At 43.8% G+C, this 24,979-nt stretch overlaps 1 protein-coding gene across 1 annotated transcript in view; it reads left to right on the top strand.

Annotated features, from left to right (window-relative positions):
* The first annotated feature begins 2,354 nt into the window (after positions 1-2,354).
* Positions 2,355-24,979, top strand: part of pcp4b (Purkinje cell protein 4b) — a 99,585-nt gene continuing 76,960 nt past the window's right edge. Inside the window, exon 1 of the mRNA XM_048540196.2 lies at positions 2,355-2,503. Coding sequence (XP_048396153.1) covers positions 2,495-2,503 — 9 coding nt within the window. The 5' untranslated portion in view covers positions 2,355-2,494. The remainder of the gene's footprint in view (positions 2,504-24,979) is intronic.

The raw sequence follows: 24,979 nt of genomic DNA, 5'->3' as shown, positions 1-24,979 counted from the left end.
GGGAGGGTGGATTGGTGGCAGATGAGTTTCTGAACAGAGAAGTGTGAGGCATTTTGGTAGAAAGAACTTTGAAAGACAACACAGAAGAGGAAATAAAATACAGAATATGATTCTAAAAGTGGGTAGTGGACCAGAGGGAGGTGTATGTGCTCAGATCATTGAAAGTGGCAGTATACGTGGAGTGAGCAGCGCATAAAGCGCACAATGTCCTCAGCATAGAGTTTTTGAGCAGGAGGAGTGGTGCTGAACTTGCATAATTCACTTGTTAGATCTCAGCCTGGCTATTGCATATAATTCAGGGCACCACTCTATAAGAAAGATGTGAATGCGTTAGAGAAGGTGCAGAGGCGATTTACAGGAATGGTACCAGTAATGAGACACTTCAGTTACGAGGACAGATTGAAGAAAAGTGAGAGTTATTCCTCAGAAGGAAGATTAAAAAGAGATCTAACAGAGGCTTTCAAAATCATGAGCAGGCTAGATTGAGTAGATAGGGAGAAACTGCTCCCACTTGTAATAGGAACAAGAACAAGATAGCACAGATTTAAAGTGTTTTACAAAAGTAGCATGGGTGATATGAGAAAGATTGCTTTCACTCAGTGAGTTGTCACTTTATGGAATGTAGCCACTGGAAGTGTGTTGGAGGTTGGCTCAATAGGAATAGGTTTAAGAGGGAACTGGATGGTTGCTTTGATTGAAATAGTTTGCAAGATATGGAATAAAGCAGAATATTAGCACCAGGTAATGACATTCTTTTGAAGAGCTGGTGCATGCATGATGGGCTGAATGGGCTCTATCTGCACTGTAAAACCTTTGTGATTCTGCACGATGAATTGATCTTGTTCGTCTGTGTAGTACACCACATTACTGGTCACACATTGTCCAGGTTGGATCAGTTGTGCAGAGAGTATGTCAGCCTTGGAGACAGTCATGGGGAGGGGAAAGACACAGTTAGGTTATGGTAAAAATCTTTTTCTGTTCAGCTCTGATGTAAAAGTGTTGCTGCCAAAGTCATCATTTACTGCCTAATCTGCAAATGCCCTTGAAGGAGGCTGGTGAATCATACTCACTAAACAAGGTAGTGTAGTGTTGGTACGGTTACCATGGTGGTGGTATTAGGGAGGGAGTGGCAGGATTTTAACTCAGTGGCACTGAAGAAACATCTAGTTCACTAATATCCTTTTAGGGAAGGACATCACTCTCCTTACCTGGTCTGCCTGACATGTGACTCCAGACCTACTACAACAACAACGTGATTGACTCTCAACTGCTCTTTTGGATCAGGGGTGCGTAATAAATGCTGACCCAGCCAGCAAAGCCCTCATCAAGTAGCCTTTGCTTGGGGCATATGCAGTGTGATATTAACAAAGGAGCAAGAGAAGGGAACCTACGCTATTTTTACCTCAAGGCGTCAAGAAAGGTTAAGTGATTTTCACTTCATGGAGAAATGGTCCTATTAAACAATGCTTTCCAGTCCTGCGTGACAGTGTTTTTCTCCCCATTTCCTTGGAACACTGTGCCAGATTACAATTGCAAAGATGCCACCAGCCCACTAGCCAATGGTTCATTTGCTGTCTGGGGGAAGGGTACATGAGTGTTGGTGGGCTGTGCATAGGCTGACTAATTTTTACCCTTGCCTGATGCTCTCTAATATGCTTTACTGCCTGGGTCAATAACTAATAATGGAAGGGCAGGCAACTGCTGCCAGTGAGGACACTGCTTTGGCCAAGGAGTAGTACAACAATAACAATTTACATTTGTACTGTGCCTTTAACATGGTACAACATGCCAAGTTGCTTTATGGGATTAAATCAAATGAATAATTGCAGAAGTACCTTTTTGGATGGAATGTCCTGTGGAGGTGATAGTACGCTATATCAATAGTCAATTGTGAAATATTGGATGAATCTTCTTAGTCCGTCACCACCAGGAACACACTAAGTGGAGCACATAAGTGGCTAAACCACCTTAAACTGCTCTCTTCCCTGTTTGATAACAAATATGGTTTGTATATATGGAAACAGTGAGGGCACTGTTCATGCTGACAGTGTACGAAGATCAAAGCTCTCCCCATCCTGAACGTCATTCTGTTTACTGTGCTCAAGAGGTTAGAGAACAGCCTTCAGGGAAAGCAAAACTCTTTTAAAAAAATGTTTCAACTGGGCTAACCTTCTTTTAACACAATGTGTGTGGGAGAGCGAGAAGCTTAAGCTCGTACCTTGAAGTGTTCTATTAATATTTGAAACACTGGGTGGCATGAGAGTGTGTCAGACTCGGGTTGCTGAAGTTTAAAGCGTCGATTTCCATTGGCTCCCCCGAAGGTGTGATGACATTAGGTTCTGTCTGAGTTTAAAAGGATCTGCTTTCAGAGCTTGGCATCACAGAGGGCTGGTTGCTGAGCTCCTGACACTAGCAGAGTGTGAACCTGAACTACCTTGGAGGGAGAGAAAAACCACAAACAAAAACCCCACAGAGAGACGTTTGCAGCCTAACCATGAGCGAGGTGAGGCTTATAAGTAAAAGGAATCGTATTCTGTTGTGCATGTTTAATTATTCTGCCTTCAGACCAGAATGGTTTACAAAGCCTTTTCCTTCAGGTTCCAAGTTCGGCTTGTTTAATTATGTTTAAACTCAGTGGTGTTCCATTCTGATGTATTCTGCACTGAATGCAGTTTCTTTTTCAACAAAATTATGATCATTTAAGTTCTTTTTAAAGGAAAGTAAAGGATTTTATATGTACCCGGTCAGTCATTTACAACTTTAAGAAGAATTTAAGAAGGATACTGTTCCAGATGGACACCTCAATGGTCTGAGATAAAAACAAATCTGATTTAGTCTCTTGTCAGATGATCAATGCTGTTGTGTATTTCTGGCACTTTCTGGTTTGCTTTAATTTTTTAAAAAAATCCATTTTTTTCCAATGTGCTCAATATGCTATGTTATTTTTTATTGTGAATTTCACTTTACTAAGATGTTCCATATTAATAATTGTGTGCACTCATATGTAGCTTTGTTCAGCTATGTTGCATTTTCTTCAAGTGGGAAATTTAAGTGCATATGGCAGAAGTAAATGATGAGATGAATTTAAAAGTAACTAATTTATAACTGTATGGGTACTTGGGTCCGGTAATAAACAGAAGTGAGAGACAAGAGGGATTTGACAGATTAAGAAAGCCTTAGTTGATGAAGCAAATGACTACAGCAGATGGACAGAAGGATAAAAGGAACTCAGAGTGAATGAAAGCCAGAGCGTACAAGAGAGTGCAGTAAAGACAAAGCAGGACGAACCTGCAGCAGAGACGAAAGAGAAAGACGCAGAAAGTGCAAGGAAAATCTCTGATAAAGATGATACAGTGAAGCCAAGGGAAAACAGTGAATATAGACAAATGCAAATTAACAGTTCAAAAGAAGGGAGGAAACAAACATGGGTACAATAAACAACATAAATTTATAGTAGCATCAGTGCAAAAATACTGACAGCAAAGCACAAGCAATAAAAACATAAAACTAATCAAGAGCTGCAAAGCATAACAAATTTTTCTTACTAATTCATGGGATGTAGGCTGTCGTTGGCTGGGCCAACATTTCTTGCCCATCCCGAGTTACCATTGAGAAGGTGATAGTAAGTTGCCTTCTTGAACTGTTGCAGCCCATGTCCACCTAACACCGACAATGATATAAGGGACAGAATTCCAGGATTTTGACCCAGTGATGACTCTATGACACTGAAGGACAGCGATATATTTCCAAGTCACAATCGTGAGTGGCTTGGAGGTGAACCTGCAGGTGCTGGTGTTCCCATTCATCTGCTGTACTTGTCGTTCCAGATGGAAGTAGTTTTGGGTTTGGGAAGTGTTGTCAATTGCATGTATCATTCTTTATGAAAGATCTAGTGAGCCATCAGATGTTGGAAGTTTGCCAGAAGTTTAAGGTCTTACAATTATTTTCCAATTTTAAGCAATATTATCCTAACAATCAAATCTCCCTCTCCCATTCCATTTATGTCTGAAAGAGTCTGCTGAACTCAATGTAAGAGCTCAAGTTTCTGTAAAGTGCTGCAGGTGAAAGAAAGGCTGTTTGCTATTTGACTGTTTTTCTGAAAGAAAGAAGTTACTTCAATTTTGAACATCCGTGGCTGGTGTATAGTTTGTTCTCTCTACCTAATGACAAGTTATGTTTAAGGTGGAACAATACAGTTAATGTTTTACTGGGTTATCTGTAATGAATAATAGATTGTTACAGCCTATGTTGTCAGAAGCTTCCTTTTCTTTTTAATACCATCCATCTGATTCAAGTCTATCTACATGAACGGTAATGTTCACAAGATGTTCATGGTAATCTCACCTTGTTACCAGCTGCTGTCAACTCATGATGTAAGCTAGAGAAAAGGCATTCCTTTTCCATAAAAACTCACACTTAACGCATATCTTTCCTCATTATTGACATGAAGGTTCCCAAATTATCCTGAACTTCTTATTCTGCCTATCTGAGGAGATTGAAACTGGGTAGCTGAGGCAGTGGAGGTTGTAGTGTTGTTGGCGAGGGGGAGGGTGTTATATGGTTGTGTGATACAGATGGGAGAATATGCAGTGTGGATGGGAGCAGATAGATCGTAACAACATGCATTTATATAGCGCTTTTTACACTGTGGAAAAGGTTGCAAAGCATTTCACTGGAGCATTATCAGACAAGACTTTACACACGAGGAGATATTCGGACAGTTGACTAAAGGATCAGGCAAACAGGTAGATTTTAAAGGGCAACAGAGAGGGAGTTGGAGATGGGAGAATGGCATTTCCAGGGATTAGAACCTACTCAGCCTAAGGCTTGGTCATTAATTGTGGGAGCGATGGGAATCATAAGTATGCAACAATTCAGAGTTAATTTGATTTATTATTGTCACATGTACCAAGATACAGTGAAAAGTACTGTTTTGTGTGCTAACCAAAGAAATCATATCTTACATAACTACATCAGGGTAAATGCGGAATACAGTGTTACATCCACAGAAATGAGAGGCCCATTCATAAGTCCAGTACAGCAAGGAAAATGCTGTTCTTAAGAGTGAAGGTTACTAGCATCATGACATGTTGCCCTTCTCGTTTGCTTGTATATCGACAGCTACAGGTTTGGTTTGAAGCTGAAGGCAAGCCTTTGCCTGGTTTCTTCCAGATAACCTCTCCGGAAGAGCCATGTAAATTCCGGAAAACAATTCTCTCAGAAATTTTTGTTCTTCTCCAATTTCTCCACTGGATGTCAGAAAGAGAGATAAAGAAAGCACAATCAGTTAGAGGGTTTGTCCTGCTTCAGTAAATTAATGACCGACAAACAAATAAGTGGAAAGTCCAAACTGCTGTGTTGCCATGATCAAATCCTCAGGCAGCTCACTCTGACAAAATGATTAGCTGTTTGAATGGGAATGAGCATAAGTCAGCAATTTTGATTGCAAGGAAGAAAGGCGAAAGTACAGAACAAAGGTAACGGGAGTAGAGCACAAGGAGAAGTGGGGAAAGGGAATAAGTTAATATGACGGATGAGAGGAGTGAGACAAATGGAATAGAGAGGGAAATGAGGAGAGGAAAGAAGAGAAAGCGAGATGAAAGGATATAAGGGTGTTGCAGTAGCCTTTAGCGTGACAGAAAACAAGTGCGTACACAATGCAGTGAGAGAAACAGCAACCATTCAGAGCCAGTCCAACAGATGGCCATAGAAATTAAACATTTATAGTCTGTAAATATTTCAGTGGTCGTGGAACACCGCAGGACATCAGAGAAATCATTGTTTAATTATTGTTGAGTGGGAAAGAACAGAGAAGAAAGAAAGGCAAAAAAAGATAGATTCAGGGAATAATAGGAGGGAGCTGAAAATCAAGTGAAGGATTCAGAGGGATGACATTAATATCAAAAATGGATCTATACACCCTGAGGCTGACCTCAAACTTTAGCGCTTTAAAGAATAAATTAGTCGAGGGCTTTAATCTTGGGTGTTTTTTCAGTGGCCGAGATAATCAGAAAGTCTTGTGCCCTCCCCCACATGTTCAGCAGACAGGCTGAAATATGCGTGGGATAGAGTCATCTTCACTGATCTCAGGTGGAAACCCATCTCAATTGCCTTGTCCCACTTCTATATGATCATCCCTGGAAAGTACACATGCACGAAAGGCCAGTAATAAGATTGAACTCAGCTGTGATGCCTCCTACAGTTGAACTGACTTCTGGCACTTAATCATAGAATCCCCACAGTGTAGAAGCAGGCCATTTGGTCACACCAACCCTCTGAAGAGCAGCCCACCCCTTACCCTATCCCCATAACCCTGCATTTCCCGTGGCTAATCCACATAGCCTGCACACCATGGGGCAATTTAGCATGACCAATTCACCCAGCCTGCTTGTCTTTGGACTGTGGGAGGAAACCGGAGCACCCAAAGGAAACCCACATGGGCACAGGCAGAACATGCAAACTCCATACAGACAGCTGCCTAAGGTTGGATTCGAACCCAAGTCCCCAGTGCTGTGGGGCAGCATTGCTAACCAATGAGCTGCTGTGCCACCATGGTCGTCCCAAAACCTGCAATACCACCCAGCCACCACAAGGCAGGGTGGGGGGGGGGTGCAAGAGCAGTGCAAGGCTTTTTTATTGTACACTAACCCCACTGGAATTTCTGATACTTGAACCAATATTGGCACATTGGTGTTATCCCAAGGTTCAGAATATGCAGTAGTGAGGAGTTTATACCCAGGAGGAATCCACGTTTGTTTGGTGGTGGTGCTGGGACTTCTGCCACAGTTCAGCCCAAGCCCTTTCCTTTATCCAAAGATGTGTTGGGCATGAGTAGAGCCTGCGCTGCTGGAGCTGATATCCTGCCAATCCCATCTCTGCTCCCGCTGCAAAGGGATGTCTTTGGAGCATGTCCCAAAACGCATTCACAAGGGCCATCGATTCTTCAAGCTCCCATTTTCTGGACTCAGCTATGAAAAGTTAGCACTTGGCGCAGATACTAGACACTGGGCATCCCCCAGGAAGCTGTGGCACTCATTGCTATTCATGGTGTTGGACAGATTAGACCACGGTGGAAGTGAGTACGATATCAGCATAGAGAGGTTACCCACATTGGCCAGGAGCATGCTGTGGTGAAAACTGGAGGAAGTGTAAATCGTTATTATATTATATAACAATATTGCAATACCACTATTGATTGCAAACCTGAGGGGATAAGGTGATGGACACTGCTTTTATTACCAGTTTTTCGCCCAAAGGGGCCAGTCACCGTATAAAATGTGCAGAAAATGTGTGACACGCTTTGATAAGACACCATCAAATAATTCAGGCAATATACAGCTACGTTATTTGTGTTGATTCTACATAGTTTGACTGATTGCAGTTTTGCTCTGGCAGCCCATGCCATTCTGAGCTCTGCCTCAGCGTTTGGTGTATTTGTTCATTCATTTATTGGCAGTTCCTTGCAGGATGAGGATGACTCTATTCCACCCTCAGGCTGAGCCCAAAGGTGGCTGTACAGACCGATAACAGCTACTGCAGGCTCTCTTATGCTTGGGGCAGGAGGTAGCCACGGGAACAGATGGTTGGAGCATTGATGTGCCAACACACTCCTTTCAGTGTTTTCGCATGGCTCCCATTTTTTTCCCAACGGCAAATCTTGAGGTGCTCAACGCCGCTCAACGCCTTCCTGGATGCACCTCCGCCACTTTAGATGGCCTTGGGCTAGTGATTCCCGGGTGTTTGCGAGAATGCCGTACTTCACCAGTGAGGCCTTGACGGTATCGCTGAAGTGTTTCCTCTGTTCACCTGGGGTTCACTTGCCATTTCGGAACTGGAAGTAGAGCACCTGCTTGGGGAGTCTCGCATTGGTCACATGAATGAAGTGCCCAGCCCATTGTAGCTAATCAGGGGGTGGTCAGTGCCTCAATGCTGGGGATATTGGATTGATCGAGGGAGCTAGTGTTGGTGTGCCTTCCCAGCAGATTCGTAGGTGTTTTTATAACATCCAATAATTTTATAACAACACTCCCTCCACAACACACTCAGCATCTTTATAACACCCAATCATTTTTTTACAGCACCACCAGCCCAGTGATTTTTATAACTCCGCCCCTCCCAACACCCAGTGCTTATATAACCCCCAGCCAGGTGCTTAAGTAACCCCCAATAATTTTTGTTGTTTAAGATGTTGTTTAAGGCAGTAGTATATTGCAGGGGTCAAAGCTTAATTAAGACCCCTCTTAAACGGTATTTAGTGACTCTCCTGTGTGGTTTCACCACACCATCTGTGATGCTGTGCATCTGACTATGGAAAGCATCAGACTCTGGATATTCTCTGGGGGAAGGTGAGCTCACTGCAGGTGTGAGGTGAGGTGGCAGACTCAGCCATGGAATTGGTGTTGAAATTGCCTGCATCCTGGAAGGCTGGTATGAAATGTTCCTTGCCCCAGTTCAATCCGGCCCCTTTGAAAGTCTGCTGGAAGGGAATCTGGGTGGGCGTTCAGCCCCCTCATCAGGGGGACGTCTGGATAAGTTCTCTCCATCTCACCCTCATGAATTCTCAGCAGAAGTCAACACAGTGTCAATGTCACTTCCCATGAGGCCCTTCAGATGAGAATTGATTCACTGAACATAGAACTGTACAGCACAGGTAAGGCCCTTTGGTGCACAATGTTGTGCTGAACATGATGCCAAGTTGAATTAATTCCTTCTACCTGCTCATGGTCCATATCCTTCCATTCCTTGCTGATTCATGTGTTTATCTAAAGGCTCTATTGTAGCTGCCTCCACTATTACCCCTGGCAGTGCGTTCCAGCCACCTATAACTCTCTGTGTGAAAAACATGCCCCTCACATCTCCTTTGAGCCTCCCCCCCTCACCTTAATTGAGAGCATGTATTAGACATTTCAACTCTGGGAAAGAGAGTCTGACTGTCAACCCTATCTATGCCTCTCATAATTTTATAAACATGTTCCATTTGAAACGAAGACTGATTTAATAGTAAGGTAGTGAGGGCATTCTGCTCTTCTGGAGAATCTAATTCTCTGATGATGATTATACTACCTACTGTCCCAGGCAGATGGCAGTGATCACAGATTTCGACAAAGAGAAGGGGCATTCTGGCCAATACTTATCACTCAACCAACATCAACTACAATGGATTATATGTTGCTTATTTCTTTTGTGGCATCTTATTGTGCGTGAATGCTCTTATTTTTCCCAGCATGGTAGCATAGACTTCATTTCAGAAGCTGGTTACAGAGCACTTTACAGCATCATTGAAATCATTGAATGCCCACAATGGGAAAAGGGACCATTCGGTCCATTGAGTCCACACTGACCCTCCAAAGAGCAACCCATCCAGACTCACCCCTTATCCTGTAACTTTGCATTACCACATGGCTAATCCACTTAACCTACAATCCCTGGACACGAAGGGCATTTTAGCATGGCCTAACCTGCACACCTTTGGACTGTGGGAGGAAAGCAAAGCACTTAGAAGGGTCCCATGCGCGCATGGGGAGAACGCGCAAACTCCATACAGAGAGTCGCCCTAGGCTGGTATTAAACATGGGGCTTTGACACTGTGGGGCAGCATCGTTAACCACTGAGCCACCCTGCTGCCCCTAAGTAAAGAATGGAATCTTATAGGAGTCTAAGCGGTGTGGATTTTGGTGAGATGCACTCATATTCTGACATACAGTGTGGTGAGGCCCATCTTGGTGTCAAGATCACCTTGTTCCTACTTTATCCTTTTCCCCAAGCAGCATTGTGAGTTTCTGGAGATGCCAATTGACATCAGTTATCGCTCACTGTAGTCAATGCCATAAGCTGCCTCATTAATATTCAGCCTCTCTAACAAAACTCATCGATTAACTAGTTGGCAATAAAACTTGGCAAGGAAACCAGAGAATGTATCTGGTGGATTCAACTCAAAGCTGGCTCCATGAACCCATTCCCAAACTGCAGCCCTGGGCATGATAAATACATAGCCCTCCTCCTCCAAAGACATTGGGGCGCACTGGGAGAAGGACAGGCAGTCGGTGGGCAGATTGGAGCATGGGCCTGCATCTCCAGGAATCTCACATTCTTTTTTGGCGCCCACTCACTTAGCACCTGCCTGCATGGTCATTGTGCCTTGTCCACCTTACCGTGCCAATGAGCCCACAAACAGGCACCTCACCTTGCAGCTATGGAGTCCTTCATCTAGGAGGGGCACACATCTTGTCAACTGGCAGGGCGCTACATCATTCACACACCTGGTCCATGTGAACACCTTAGTAATCTTGTCCCCCTCAGCATCTGGAGGAGACTGACATTTCTCTACAGAGGTCATGGGGAAGCTGACAAAGCTTTAAGAAGAGAGAGAGAGAGAGAGAGAGAGAGAGATGGCGTCGCAGCAAGTGGTGTTGGAATGATTGGTGACAGCAGGGTTACTGAGATCGTTGCTGTGGAATGAAGAGTGATGCTTACTCCTTTGGCCGGGCATTGATGGTTAAGTACCGCAACAGGAACGGTGTCTCCCCTCATAGTGGGTGAGGATACAGATTTCAGGTCTTCACTGCTCTGTTATGGATTGACTTCTCCTGTAATGTAAAGAAGAGTGACAATAAATGAGGTTGGAATGAGTGGCCCAGCTATTAGTGCTGCGTCATGTTGCGGAACAGGTGATAAGATGAACCGAAGGGGTGAGGAGACATTGTTCAGTGTTAGCGGCTGTGGGGAGAATGAGTATGGGAAGATATTGTAGGCTGTGGTGAGAGTGACTGAATATGAGCCCTGGCGTGAGGTGGATTCAGTAGCAGAGATAGCCCCTTGTCCTCACATATCACCCCACTAACCTCCGTACCCAGCGTATCATTCTCCGTCACTTCCGCCACCTGCAATCTGACCCCACAACCAAAGATATACCTCCATCCCCACCCCTCTCTGCCTTCTTTAGGGACCGCGCTCTCTGCGACTCCCTTGTCCGCTGCACACTTCCCACTAGCCCCACCACCCCGGCACCTTTCTCTGCAATCACAGGGCATGTTACACCTGTCCCTACAGCTTCCCCCTCACCTCCATTCAAGCCACCAAAAATACCTTCTGCATCTGACAGATTTTCACCTGCATATCTGTCAATGTGGTTTATTGCAACCGCTGTTCCCAATATGGCCTCCTCTACATCGGTGAGACCGAGCCGAGGCACGGAGGCCACTTTGTAGAGTACTTGCACTCTATTCGCGACAAATGACGACACGTCCCAGTCGTGAACCACTCCCGCTCCTGGACCTCCTCCACTGTCACAATGACACCACCCGGAACTGGAAGAGCAGCACCTCATTTTCCACCTCAGAAGCCTATAGCCCAATGACCTAAATGTGGAATTTATCAGTTTCAAAATCTCCCGACCCCCAGCCTCATCCCATGACCAACCCTCCATCTCATCCCCACATCCTTGATCTGACACAACTTGTCCATCTTCTTCCCCACCTATCAGCTCCTCCCACCTCACTGACCAATCCCCGCCACTGCCTACCTGCACTTACCTATCACCATCCCACATGCCTTCCCCAGCCCCACCCCTCTGTTTATTCCTGAGCTCTCTTCCCCGTCCCCCATTCTGAAGAAGGGTCTCAACCTCAAACGTCAACTCCAAGTGATGACTCAGCATGGGTGCAGCTGAGTTCTGCAGGCATGATGTTCCCTTTGAAGCTATGCAAATGAGCACATCTGGGCAATTTGCCAAGTTTCCTTTTTATATACACTCACACCATCCTATAACCTAGTATTGGCTTTTTCATTAGCGTCCATGGTTTCAATTGCCAAGGCCTTACTCTGGGAATTCCTGCTCAGACCTCTCCCAACTCTCTATTGGTCTCCATTTCTTTAAGCCACTCCTTAAAATTTACCTCTCTTCTTCAGGTGACCTTTATCACTTTGCCTGATAATGCTTTCGTGAAGCATCTTATTGGCATGTTTCCATGAAGCGAATGGTGCTATATAAATGTAGAACAAGTCGTTTCAAATTAGGAATGGACTTGAGCTGTGTTTCCCATGTAGGCTAAAACTTGATCTGAACCAGGCCCATTCCTGGAAGGTGAATGAAGCAATGGCAGCTTTAATTTATATACGTAGCTCCTTTAAAGAATAAGGCCCTAAGGCAATTCACATAATTTATTATCAACGTCGACACAGAACTACATGAGGAAGCTTGGGGACCGCTTTGCAGAACACCTCCGCTCAGTCCGCAACAAACAACTGCACCTCCCAGTCGCAAACCATTTCCACTCCCCCTCCCATTCTCTAGATGACATGTCCATCATGGGCCTCCTGCAGTGCCACAATGATGCCACCCGAAGGTTGCAGGAACAGCAACTCATATTCCGCCTGGGAACCCTGCAGCCATATGGTATCAATGTGGACTTCACCAGTTTCAAAATCTCCCCTTCTCCTACTGCATCCCTAAACCAGCCCAGTTCGTCCCCTCCCCCCACTGCACCACACAACCAGCCCAGCTCTTCCCCCCCACCCACTGCATCCCAAAACCAGTCCAACCTGTCTCTGCCTCCCTAACCGGTTCTTCCTCTCACCCATCCCTCCCTCCCACCCCAAGCCGCACCCCCAGCTACCTACTAACCTCATCCCACCTCCTTGACCTGTCCGTCTTCCCTGGACTGACCTATCCCCTCCCTACCTCCCCACCTACACTCTCTCCACCTATCTTCTTTACTCTCCATCTTCGGTCCGCCTCCCCCTCTCTCCCTATTTATTCCAGTTCCCTCTCCCCATCCCCCTCTCTGATGAAGGGTCTAGGCCCGAAACGTCAGCTTTTGTGCTCCTGAGATGCTGCTTGGCTTGCTGTGTTCATCCAGCCTCACATTTTATTATCTTACATGAGGAATAGTGGGACAGTTGTTGAAGGAGTTGCTTTAATGTGCATCTGAAAGGAGGGGAGACTGAGGTAAAGAGAAGCAAGTCCTTAATTTTGATTTTAGGCAGTGAGATTAGAGAAGATAAAGGTTAACAATTTTCAGCGTTAGAGGAACAAATTGAAGAGTATAAGCCTTGCTGATAAATTTGTGCTGAATTAGGTGGTCTCCCCACATGCAAACAGTGAAGCCAAACAAGATATGAATCTGAACTAGACGGTTAGGATGGACGGAGGACGTGAGTGGGGGTGTGAAGGTAATTAAAGGAAAAGAACCTGTTATTGTGCTGTAATTCTCTGACAGCTAAACCTTACATCATGTGCAGTTGCACACAATTCCAGGATCCTTTATTTAACTGGCAGGTTCATTCAGACCAAATCTTTCAAAGAGAAAAAAAGTTGCTTTCTTAATTTACTGGGCACTGGTATTAAATTGGGGAGTGAAGGGCAAGTCAGGTTTGATTTAAAGCGCCCTAATGGGTCTGACTTTGTGAGTGGTTCATCAGCTTTCTGTTTACCTCTGAAAGTGCTTATTTGTTAAATTGGAGTTAATGGAATGAAAAAGGAAATAATATTGCCTGCCTTATTTTTACACAAATGACCATTGATCTATGTATCTGCCAGAAATGCATTAGCATCAGCTCTGCATACTTTGGCATTTGTGCAGGAAAAAACAGAACACTGTAGGAATCATTTAGTAATAGAAATATAACAATAAGGTGAGTAAAAGCTCAAGAACAACTACTTTTATTTCTTAAGCACCTGTACTGTAGGAATATATTGCACATGCTTCACAGGAGTGTATTTAAGACAACAATGAACACAACACTGAAGAAGGAGAGGAAGAAGTGGCCAAATGCTTAATTACATTTGAAAGAAGGCCATAAAATATGAGAATGTGGCCAAGTGAGAATTAGAAAGAAATTCCATACCATACATTCTAGTTGATTGAAGAGTTGGCTGCAATGATAGGGCAATGATATGCACAAGCCTAGGATTGGAAGAAAGTTACGTTTTCAGAAAAATTTTACCGCTGGGATTTGTTACAGAATAGGGAGGAGTGATGGGTATATAGGAGGATAAGAACATCAACATTGAGATATTGGTGGATCAAGCATCACTTCACATCAATGAACACATGGGGTGTTAGGTGTAAGGGTTTTGACATGGGTTTCATTTTGAGTGGACTCATTTTGATGGAGCTCAGTTTCTTGGAGTGTGAAAGATGAAAGGCCAGTCAAGAGCACATGGAACAGTGGGTTAAGAAGGAAGTGATGGAGGCTGGTGATGTTATTGATGTGCACTTTGTGGTCTCGGTGATAGGGGGGAACATGAGGATTAGAGTTCAGTTCAATGTCAAATGGGACCTCAAAGATGTGCTAACATAGCCTGACACATTGGCTATTCCGATGATGAGTGTTAACATAGAAATATTAACAAAGAAGATAGGAGCAACAGTAGGCCATTTGGCCCCTCAACTTTGTTCTGCCATATATTATGATCAGGGCAGATCATAAGACCATCAGACCATATGATATAGGAGCAGAATTAGGCCATCTGGCCCATCGAGTCTACTCCACCATTTGATCATGGCTGATATTTTCTCTACCCTATTATCCTGCCTTCTCAGAATAACCCTTGATTCATTTACCAATTAAGAACCTATTAATCTCTATCGTAAATCACTCAACAACTTGGTTTTCTCTCCCTTCTCCCGCCTTGAGTTCCATAGATTCAACACCCTCTGGCTGAAGGAATTCATTCTCATCTCAGTTCTAAAGTGTTGTCCCTTCATTCTGAGGCTACTCCTGGAGGTCCTTAGTCATGTTGTTAATACAGAGGGACCTAGGGGTGCAGGTACGTAATTCTTTAAATTTTGCGTCGCATATTGATAGGATGATTAAAAAGGCGTTTGGCATGCTTGCCTTCATTGCTTAGTCCTTTGAATACAGGAGTTGGGCTGTTATGTTGAGGTTGTACGGGACATTGTTGAGATCTCTTCTGGAATGCTGTGTCCAGTTCTGGCTTCCCAGTTATAGTAAGGATATTATCAAGCTGGAGAGGGTTCACACGAGAATTACCAGGATGTTGCCACGTTTGGAAGGTTTGAGTTATGAAAAAAGATTGCATAGGCTGGAACTTTTATCGCTGGAGTATAGGAGCTTGAATGGTGACCTGATAGAAGCTAATAAAATAATGAGATAGAGTTGATGGAAGTTAGCTTTACCCTAAGATGGGGAATTTCAAGACTGGCAGGAACATTTCTAAGGTGAGAGGAGAGAGATTTAAAAAAGACATAAGAGGCAATTTGTTTCACATGTGGAATGAACTTCCTGATGAGGTGATGGCTGTGGGTGCAATTACAATGTTAAAATGACATTTGGATGAGTATATGAATGGAAAATGTTTGGAAGTATAAGTGCCAGGAGCAGGCAGGTGGGACTAGTTTAGTTTGGGATTATGTACAGCATGGACTGGTTAGACCAAAGGGTCTGTTTCCATGCTGTATGACTCTATGACTCTAGTCTCTACTATCAGAGAAACATTTTCTCCATGTCTAGTCTATTCAGACCTATCAGTATTCTATAAGTTTCAAACAGATTGTCTCGCATCCTTCTAAATAATGAGTCATAGAGCCATAGAGATGTATAGCTTGGAAACAGATTCTTCAGTCTAACTCGTCCATGCCAACCAGACATCCGAAGTAAATCTAGTCCCATTTTCCAGTATTTGGCCCATATCCCTTTAAACCATTCCTATTCACGTACCCATCCAGATGCCTTTTAAATGTGTATCGTGTAATGTTATTTAGGCCTTGCCGTAGATGGTGGGAGTCTGATTGGTAGGTCTGGGCCTCTAACTTTGTCTGGTTCTGCCTCTTGGCTTTGTAGAATTCATATCTGGATTTTATATATTGGCCCTGGTCACCCGACTTGAATGCTGCATGTCTGATCTTCAGTAGGGAGTGAGTTTCCTGGCTCATTCAAGGTTTATGGTTGGGGAACATCCAGATTGACTCCTTTGGTGCACAATCTTCCATACGTCTGCTAACAAAGCCCATGAATGTGGTGGCATACTCGTCTAAGTTTTCCACTGAACGGTAGAACACGGTCTAGTCCACCGATTACAAGTAGTCTCTGAGACAGGTCTTCCATTGCCTCGGACCAGCACTGTACTTCTTTTCGTGAAGGATTCTCCCCTTTCAGCTTCTGCTTGTAAGCAGCGAGGAGGGACAGAATGCTGTAATCTGATTTTCCGAAGTGTGGGTGGGGGATGGATCCGTCACATCTTTGATGGTTGTGTAGCAGTGGACCAGAATGTTCGGTCCCCTGGTGGGGCAGGAGATGTATTGGTGGTACTTTGGCAAAACTCGCTTGAGGTTGGTTTGGTTAAAGTTGCTGGCCACAACGAATAGGGTCTAGGGGAATTTTGTCTCTCAAGTTTATGTGGCAGTGAATATAAGGAATTCTTCATGTCCGCATGGGGTGTGTATGTAGACTGCAGTCTGGATGTTGGAGGTGAGCTGTCAGGTTATGTAGTAGGGATGGTATTTTACTGTAAGGTATTCTAGGTCCAGGGAGTAGTGGCTTGCCAGGGTGGCTACATCCGACCACCAGGTGGTATTGATCAGGAAGCATACCCCACTGCCCTTTACCTTACCCGAGGACACTGTGCACTACTTGCAGTGTATGGAGAACCCGTCAACTTGTAAGGCACAGTTGGGAATGGCAGGAATGAGCTAAGTCTCCACAAATTAGAGCACACAACAGTGTCGCAGTTCCCTCTGGCAGGTAAATCTAGATCTGGATCTAGACGAGATACTCCTTACTCTTTGAAACTTCAGTGAATACAATCCTAACTGACTCAATATCTTTTCGTACATCAATCCTGCCATCCCAGGAATCAATTTGGTGAACCGTTCCTGCACTCCCTTTGCAAGAAAAGCTTCCTTCTTCAGATAAGGAGACCAAAAATCTACACAGTATTCCAGCCGTGGTGCAAGTCAATGATCTGATGAGAAGACTTTGAACTCTAATGGCAGCACTGTTTCTCTTTACAGATATGACTGATCTCACTACATTTTCATTATTTCCTACTTCTGTATCTAATTGGAGGAAAGGCCACTCAGGAATGACTGAATGATGAGCCCCAGACTGAATTGGTTTAACCTAGGGGCTACAGGATAATCAAATAGTTAAATGAGAGAGTGGTAATGGGAACTGCAGATGCTGGAGAATCCAAGATAATGAAATGTGAGGCTGGATGAACACAGCAGGCCCAGCAGTAACTCAGGAGCACAAAAGCTGACGTTTCGGGCCTGGACCCTTCATCAGAGAGGGGGCTGGGGTGAGGGTTCTGGAATAAATAGGGAGAGAGGGGGAGGCGGACCTAAGATGGAGAGAAATGAAGATAGGTGGAGAGGAGAGTATAGGTGGGTAGGTAGGGAGGGGATAGGTCAGTCCAGGGAAGACGGACAGGTCAAGGAGGTGGGATGAGGTTAGTAGGTAGGAGATGGAGGTGCGGCTTGGGGTGGGAGGAAGGGATGGGTGAGAGGAAGAACAGGTTAGGGAGGCAGAGACAGGTTGGACTGGTTTTGGGATGCAGTGGGTGGAGGGGAAGAGCTGGGCTGGTTGTGTGGTGCAGTGGGGGGGAGGGGACGAACTGGGCTGGTTTTGGCCTGTTCTTCCTCTCACCCATCCCTTCCTCCCACCCCAAGCCGCACCTCCATCTCCTACCTACTAACCTCATCCCACCTCCTTGACCTGTCCGTCTTCCCTGGACTGACCTATCCCCTCCCTACGTCCCCACCTATACTCTCTCCACCTATCTTCTTTTCTCTCCATCTTCGGTCCGCCTCCCCCTCTCTCCCTATTTATTCCAGAACCCTCACCCCATCCCCCTCTCTGATGAAGGGTCTAGGCCTGAAACGTCAGCTTTTGTGCTCCTGAGATGCTGCTGGGCCTGCTGTGTTCATCCAGCCTCACATTTTATTGTCTTGGATTCTCCAGCATCTGCAGTTCCCATTATCACTAATGTTCTGCGGACCTGGGTTCAAATTTCACCATGGAATTTGAATTCAATAAACAATCTGGAATTAAAATGACCATCAAATCATTGCTGATTGTCAGGAAAAACCCATCTGGTTCACTAATGCCCTTATGGGAAGAAAACTGCCATCCTTACCTGGTCTGGTATACATGTGACTCCAGACCAACAGCAATGTGGTTGGCTTTCAACTGGGCAAGTAGGGATGGGCAATAATTGCTGCCCTGACCAGAGATGCCCACATCCTGTGAATGAATTAAAGAAGTCTGATTCAAAGCCTGCATTGTTCTGAATAAAATGAGGAATCCTGAGGGATATGCTCACCTTGTAAATCTCAGACATGTTTATTATATGTGCATGGTTATTAGAAATTTGCTTTGAATACATATCTCTGTCCATCACAGTCTTTTATGATAACTTTACAACGAATGAAGCTCCAATGTAGTCTGGTATAATAATTGCAGTCAATGTGACACCTCAAAGGTTAATGCACTTTGTAAGTAGTTCTTACTCATTGTTGAATTAATTATGAGTAATTGTAACAAGGGAATAACTGATCTATAAGACAGAAAGCAACATATATATTAGTTTAAGGTTCACTTAGCTTGCAGCACTTAAGAATGAATTCTGGTATTCAATTGATATGTCATAGCAGTGATTTGACGAAGTCTGTATTTTGGCTTCTGATCCGTCTGCAATTTCCCTTCATTCTGCACAAATCGCAATAAATCCAAACTGAATAACCAGCTGAAAGTATAATATCACTTCTTCTGCCTATGGAATTATCAACTAACATGACCAAAACAATTCGCCTCACTGTTTATTTCCCTGGTTGTCAGCAGCACCGTGCTCTGGATAAATTGTCTGCACCGTGTGCCTGCTAAGCAACTACACTTCATTAGCCTGGAGGCACTTTGGAACATCCTGTGGAGCATCTGCATAAAATACAAGCGCTTTCTTTCGAACAGATGCTGCAAATTAAGTTGGTGAGGGTCACAGAGCCTTCATGTCAATGTGACCAGTTTATGTTGCATTCACTTCTGAGAAAGGGCCCTGACCTGAAACGTCAGCTTTCCTGCTCCTGTGATGCTGCCTGACCTGCTGTGTTCCTCCAGCTCCGCACTGTGTTATCTCTGACTCCAACATCTGCAGTTCTTGCTGTCTCTTTACGTTCCATTCAATTTTTTCATCTCCTCAGCCCAGCTATCCCCAGCTGCTTCATCAATGATTTTCCCTACATCATAAGGTTTAAGGTGAGAATGTGTTCTAATGATTGCACAATGTTCAGCACAATTTATGGCTCCTCAGATATTGAAACAGTCTGTGTACATTTGCAGCAGGGCCCTGACAATATCCAGTCTTGTGCTGACCATAGAATCCCTACAGCATGGAAGCAGGCCATTTGGCCCATCGAGTCCACAATGACCCTCCGAAGAGTATCCCACCCAGATCCAGACATACACCTCCACGCTATCCTTGTTAGCCTGTAATTTCCAAGGCTAATCCACCCAGCCTGCACATCCCTGAACACTGCAGAGAGCTTAGCATGCCCAATCTACCTAAACATCTTTGGACTGTGGGAGGAAACTGAAGCACTTGGCAGAAACTCACGTAGACACAGGGAGAGTATGAAACCTCCACACAGACAGGTTCCTAAGAGTGGAATTGACCCCGAGTCCTGGGCTCTGTGAGTCAGCAGTGCAAATAACTGAGCCACTGTGTCACACCAATTGGAAAAAAAAAGATGAGCGGCGTATAATGTCTATCTCTAGACAGAAAAAACCTAACCATCTCTCCTCGACATTCAGTTACCATTGCTGAATTCTTCACTATCAACAACCTGAGGGTTACCATTGTCTAGAAGCTAAACTGAATTAGCCATGTAATTACTGTAACTACAAGAGTAGCCCCTTGACTCCCCAAAACCTGTCCACAGCTATAAGATGCATATCAGATGTGTAATGGAGTAGTCTCCACTCGCCTGGATGAGTGCAGTTCCAACAATACTCAACCAGCTCAATATCATCCAGGAAAAAGTAGCTCACCTAATTAACAACTTCAACATTTACTCCCTAATGCACAGCCGCGACAGTAGATAGTTGATATTGATGCCACTTGCAAGATGCTCTGCAGAAGCTCAGCATCAACATCATTGGCAGTCCCTCAAAGATGACTCTCTTTCACTCTCAGGGTGAGTTCATAGGTGGCTGATCAGACTGATGGGGCTACCACAGGCTCTGTTATACTTGTGGCAAAATGTGGTCATGGGAAGGGGTGAGTGTGTCATGCTGTCACATGTGATATTCTCCCAGATGATAACTCCAATACCTTCAGGCATATGCTACTGATTAATGGTATAGATACTCCTTCACAGAATCTACAGAACAAAAGCAGGCAGTGTAACATGAGCATGATCCTTTCAGAACCATTGTGGTATACAACATCTCCTCTGAAGTCTAATGGCCGTTATACAATCACTTACTTAGAAACGTTACATTTACTATCATCTTATCTCCCCACAAATCTCTAGCATCATAAATACAACTGATCTGACTGCTGATTAGTTTTCAAAGACTGAGCCCACTTTGATCTAGGAAGGGTAGTAGATCTCTTTCTTGAGGACTGTTGCCCCTGGTAGTGATCTGTGGAATATTTCTCTGAAAGGATGTTTTGTCTCTGAAAGAAACACGGAAGCAGGAGTAGGCCATTCAGCCTGTTGAAGTCATGACTAGTCAAACACCTAGTATCTTTTATCCACACTATACCAATAATGCTTTATAATCAAAAATTTAACAACCTTTACTTTAAATATTATCCACAATCCTTTGGTGTGGATAATTCCAAAGATTCACTACCGTCTGAGTAAATGGAATTCTCCTCATCTCTGTTCCAGGTGGCAACCTGTTTACTTTTAATTGTGCCCACTGGTTCTAGACTCTCCAACCAGGAGTAACATTTTACCTGCATCTGCACTATTTACTCCTTTGAGTATTTTGTATGTTTTAATTAAATTCCCTCTCATTCTTTTTAGAGTACAGGCATGATTTGCCTAATCTCTCTTCAAAGCACAGTCCTACCATTCAGGATACACATCTGGTGAACCTCCATTGTATTCCTTCTATTGCAGTAATATCTTTCCTGACTGTTGCCCTCTTGAGGTAGTGATGTCTTCTCTTCTCCTGATCTGTCTTTGAATCTTATTGATTTCTGTCTCCAGTTCAATAATGTGTTCAAAATTTAAATCTTCCTTCAACTATGCAAAACCTGACAAAGTTTCATGATGTACTCTAATAACAATTCTGTCTCTTATGAATCCTGATTTCTAAGCTCCATATTTACAGTTTCCAATTAATCTGTAGAGCCGGCATGGACCTGCTGGACTCTTTCAATGCTATAAAAATGCTGAGACTCACAATCATTAACGAATTTGTCCAAGAGTTCTCCTGATAGCTAAATTCTTCTTATAAATCTGCTCATTATTTCTTTCTTAAATTCAAAAAGTTATCAAAAGCTTTTAGCACATTTTCAAAAATGTCTGTATTCTTTGATGTTTTGTCTGTTAAAAACATCATCCACAATCAGACCTATTAGATATAAGAGTGTTTTCACTTACTCAGCTTTAGTCTGAGGGTTAATTTTGAGGCAATGTTGTACTATCACCTTCATGGCATAAAATCATGTGTTCTGTCTCGTCATTTAGTGACCTTGAATCTCTGAAGAAGTATTCTATTCTGGTCTATTTCTTCTTATTATTCAGATTAGTCTTATTTGTGTAAAGACATTTTTTAATATGTTGCATTTAAATCTGCCATTCTTTATGTTTGTGCTCTTGAACTCACCAACACTGTTTTAAAGTGAATATTTGTAGAGCTTGCTTAATTTTGTGCTGCACAAATTTTTCGCTATTTTTGTTATTTGTCAGTCTTTTAAACTCTGTAATGTTTTTTATTCATTTGTGGGATATGGGTGTCACTAGCTGGCCAACATTGATTGCCCATCCCTTGTTGCCATTGAGAAAGTAGTGGTAAATTGCCTACTTGAACCATTGCAGTCCACCTTCTGTGGGTTGACCACTGATGGCCTTAGGGAGGGAATTCTGGGATTTTGACTCAGTGACAGTGAAGGAACAGTGACAAATTTCCAGGTCAGGATGTGAGTGGCTCGGAGGGGAACTTGAAGGTGATGGTGTTGTCATGTATCTGCTGCCCTTGTCCTTCCAGATGCCATGTTTATGGAAGGTGCTATCCGAGGATCTTTGATAAATTTCTGCAGAATACCTTCTAGGTAGTACGCATTGCTGGTACTGAGCATTGGAGGGAGTGGATGTTTGTCGATGCAATGGCTGTAGTGAATGAAACAGGGTCATCCAGGTGGACTTCATAGAATATTGGGCTGTTAATTTTGTTCAGTCAGGGAGCCCTGACTGACAGATATAATCAGGAATGTCAGAGGTTCTGTTCACTCTGAGAGCTGGCTCTGAGGAAGATGGATCAATGTCAAGGGCTCACTGTGTGTAAATGAAGGGTAGGTTGGTGGTGGGATACTGGCCTCTGTGGAGTTATTTCGGGGGTGACCAGAAAAAAGTAATTCTCTCACAATAGTCTTTGAGTTGGGGTAAGTATTTCCTGAATCGCACCATTATTTGGAAAGCTTGACTCGTTCAATCCTATTGTCAAAGACTGGGCCCACAGTTTGTGGAAATAATATGTTATTTTTTCAGGTAAATGATATTGGAGCAGATGAAAAGCAACAAGTAACTCTAGGCCCGAAACGTCAGCTTTTGTGCTCCTGAGATGCTGCTTGGCCTGCTGTGTTCATCCAGCCTCACATTTTATTATCTTGGATTCTCCAGCACCTGCAGTTCCCATTATCTCTGAAGTAATTCTCCTGACAGCTTGAGGGCACACAGCTTTTTCAGTTATTAGGAGCCTAACATTCCCTAAGGCACCAGATACTAAAAGCTTTCAAGAGTTGATGGATTTAGTTAAGGACTTTTATGACCCCAAACCCCCTCTAATTCTGAGATGCTGTCGGTTTTACTCAGCAATTCAAGAACTAGGGGAATCCATATCAGGATTTTTGATTTGGTTAAGGCAACTGGCAGAGGTATGTGACTTAAGATGCTGATAGATTTTTTGTTATGTGGAATTAATGATGTAACTGTGCAAAAGTGCCTGCTAGCTGAAGCCCAACTGGACTTCAAACAGGCACGACAACTGGCTTTTTTTTTGGAAAACACAGCAAAGAGAGCATGAGAGTTGCAGTGCATGCCAATAGAAGTGGACAATCTGATGGAGCTTAGGGAACGCCGCTCAATTGATAGTATTTACACAGCTTCACTCAGCACACATCCAGAACACAGGGACTCTAGATCAGTCCAAGGCAAAAACACCAAAGCAAAGTCAAGCCTTGGCCAAACGGTTAAAATTTTCTTCAGGATCCAGTACAGCAAGCCATTGTCATTGCAGCCAGCATGTGTGGTCAAGGCTACAAAAGAGTCCCACTTGATTAAATTGAGTGAGAGAACTCATAGGCCGGTATTCAGGCGAGAGCACACCCTGGAAAGTCCACATATATCTGGTCTGGAATGATTTAATTGCTTAGCAACATCCAAGTCAGAACAAATCAAGCTAAACGTCTGGCTAAATGGTCACCCAGTTCTAATGAAGGTCAATACCAGCAGAGCCGATTCAGTGATTGCAGAATCAGCCTTTAACAGAATTCGCTCCGCACTCCAGCCATTAAGTTTATGCAAGACCAGGCCAGTCTGAGAACCTACACTGGGGAGTCTTTATAGGCCAAGGGTACAACTTTCGTTCTGGTCTCTTAAGAGAAGCAGCTTGTTCAGTTACCACTGATTGTAGTAAAAGGCTTGGGGCCAAGCTTGATGGAGTGAAACTGGTTGAGAAAGGCTCACCTTGATTGGCTCAACATCTTTGTATTGGAGAATGGCCACCTGAGTGAACTCCTAATTAAATGCCTGGAGATTTTCAGGAAGACCTAGGAACTACCAAAGAAACCAAGGCCACCTTGCAGGCTTAGCAGGAAGCAGTTCCATGAATCTGCGAGGCCCACCCAGTGCCATTTGCCTTATGGGCAAAAGTAGAGACAGAAATCAGGAGGCTGAGAAATGAAGGAATCATTAAACCTGTACATTTTACAGAAGGGGCAGCACTAGTTGTACCAAATATGAAGCCCAATGGGTTCAGATTTATAGGGTTCTTAAACAAATAATAAACCAGTTTTCACAGATGGATAAATACCCAACCTCACATAGGGGATTTAGACACAAAGCTCACAGGATGAGGGGCTGTCCTTCACGAAGGATTTAAGCCATGAGTACCTAAAATTGCAGTTAGATGAGGATCCCTGGAAGAGTGCCACAATTAATACCAATAAGGGCTTATACCAATATATAAGACTGCCATTTGGGGTATCATTAGCCTGTGAAATCTTTCAGCAGACGATGGAGAACATTTTACAATGACTACCCCAAGTCACCATTGTCTATAAGATGTTCTAGTAACAGGGAAGACCAATAAAGAGTTTTAGAAAACTTGGATATCATCATTAGACATTTCTTCCAGGCGGGTGTAAGCCTTAGAAGGGAAAATTGTGTGTTCTGGACACGCCCCGACACCGACAGAGCCAACAAGACAGGGCTTATACTTGTAGGAAGATAGGGTGGGGCTGATCAAAGGAGCACACGTTTATATCTTTAGTCTTTCCTTGGGCTGGTGAACTATTATTGAAAGTTCATACATAACCAGGCCTCCATCATGGCACCTCTGTATCAACTCTTAAAACTGAGTTAGACTTGGAAATAGTTGTGTAGCCAAGCCGTAGCCTTCCGGGAAGTGAACAAACAGTTATCATCCTCTAAGGTATTGACACACTATGAACCCAAGCAAATATTGACATGCAATGCCTCCCCATATGGCTTCAGGGTAGTACAAATCATAAGTGGTCCAATGGTAAGGAGTGCCCTATAGCATGTACATCCAGGACTTTGGCTAATGC

This window comes from Stegostoma tigrinum, chromosome 12 (assembly GCF_030684315.1).
Source record: "Stegostoma tigrinum isolate sSteTig4 chromosome 12, sSteTig4.hap1, whole genome shotgun sequence".
Taxonomy (NCBI): Eukaryota; Metazoa; Chordata; class Chondrichthyes; order Orectolobiformes; family Stegostomatidae; genus Stegostoma; species Stegostoma tigrinum.
Note: the sequence above shows the minus strand (reverse complement) of the source record. Positions and strands in the feature narration are given on the sequence as shown.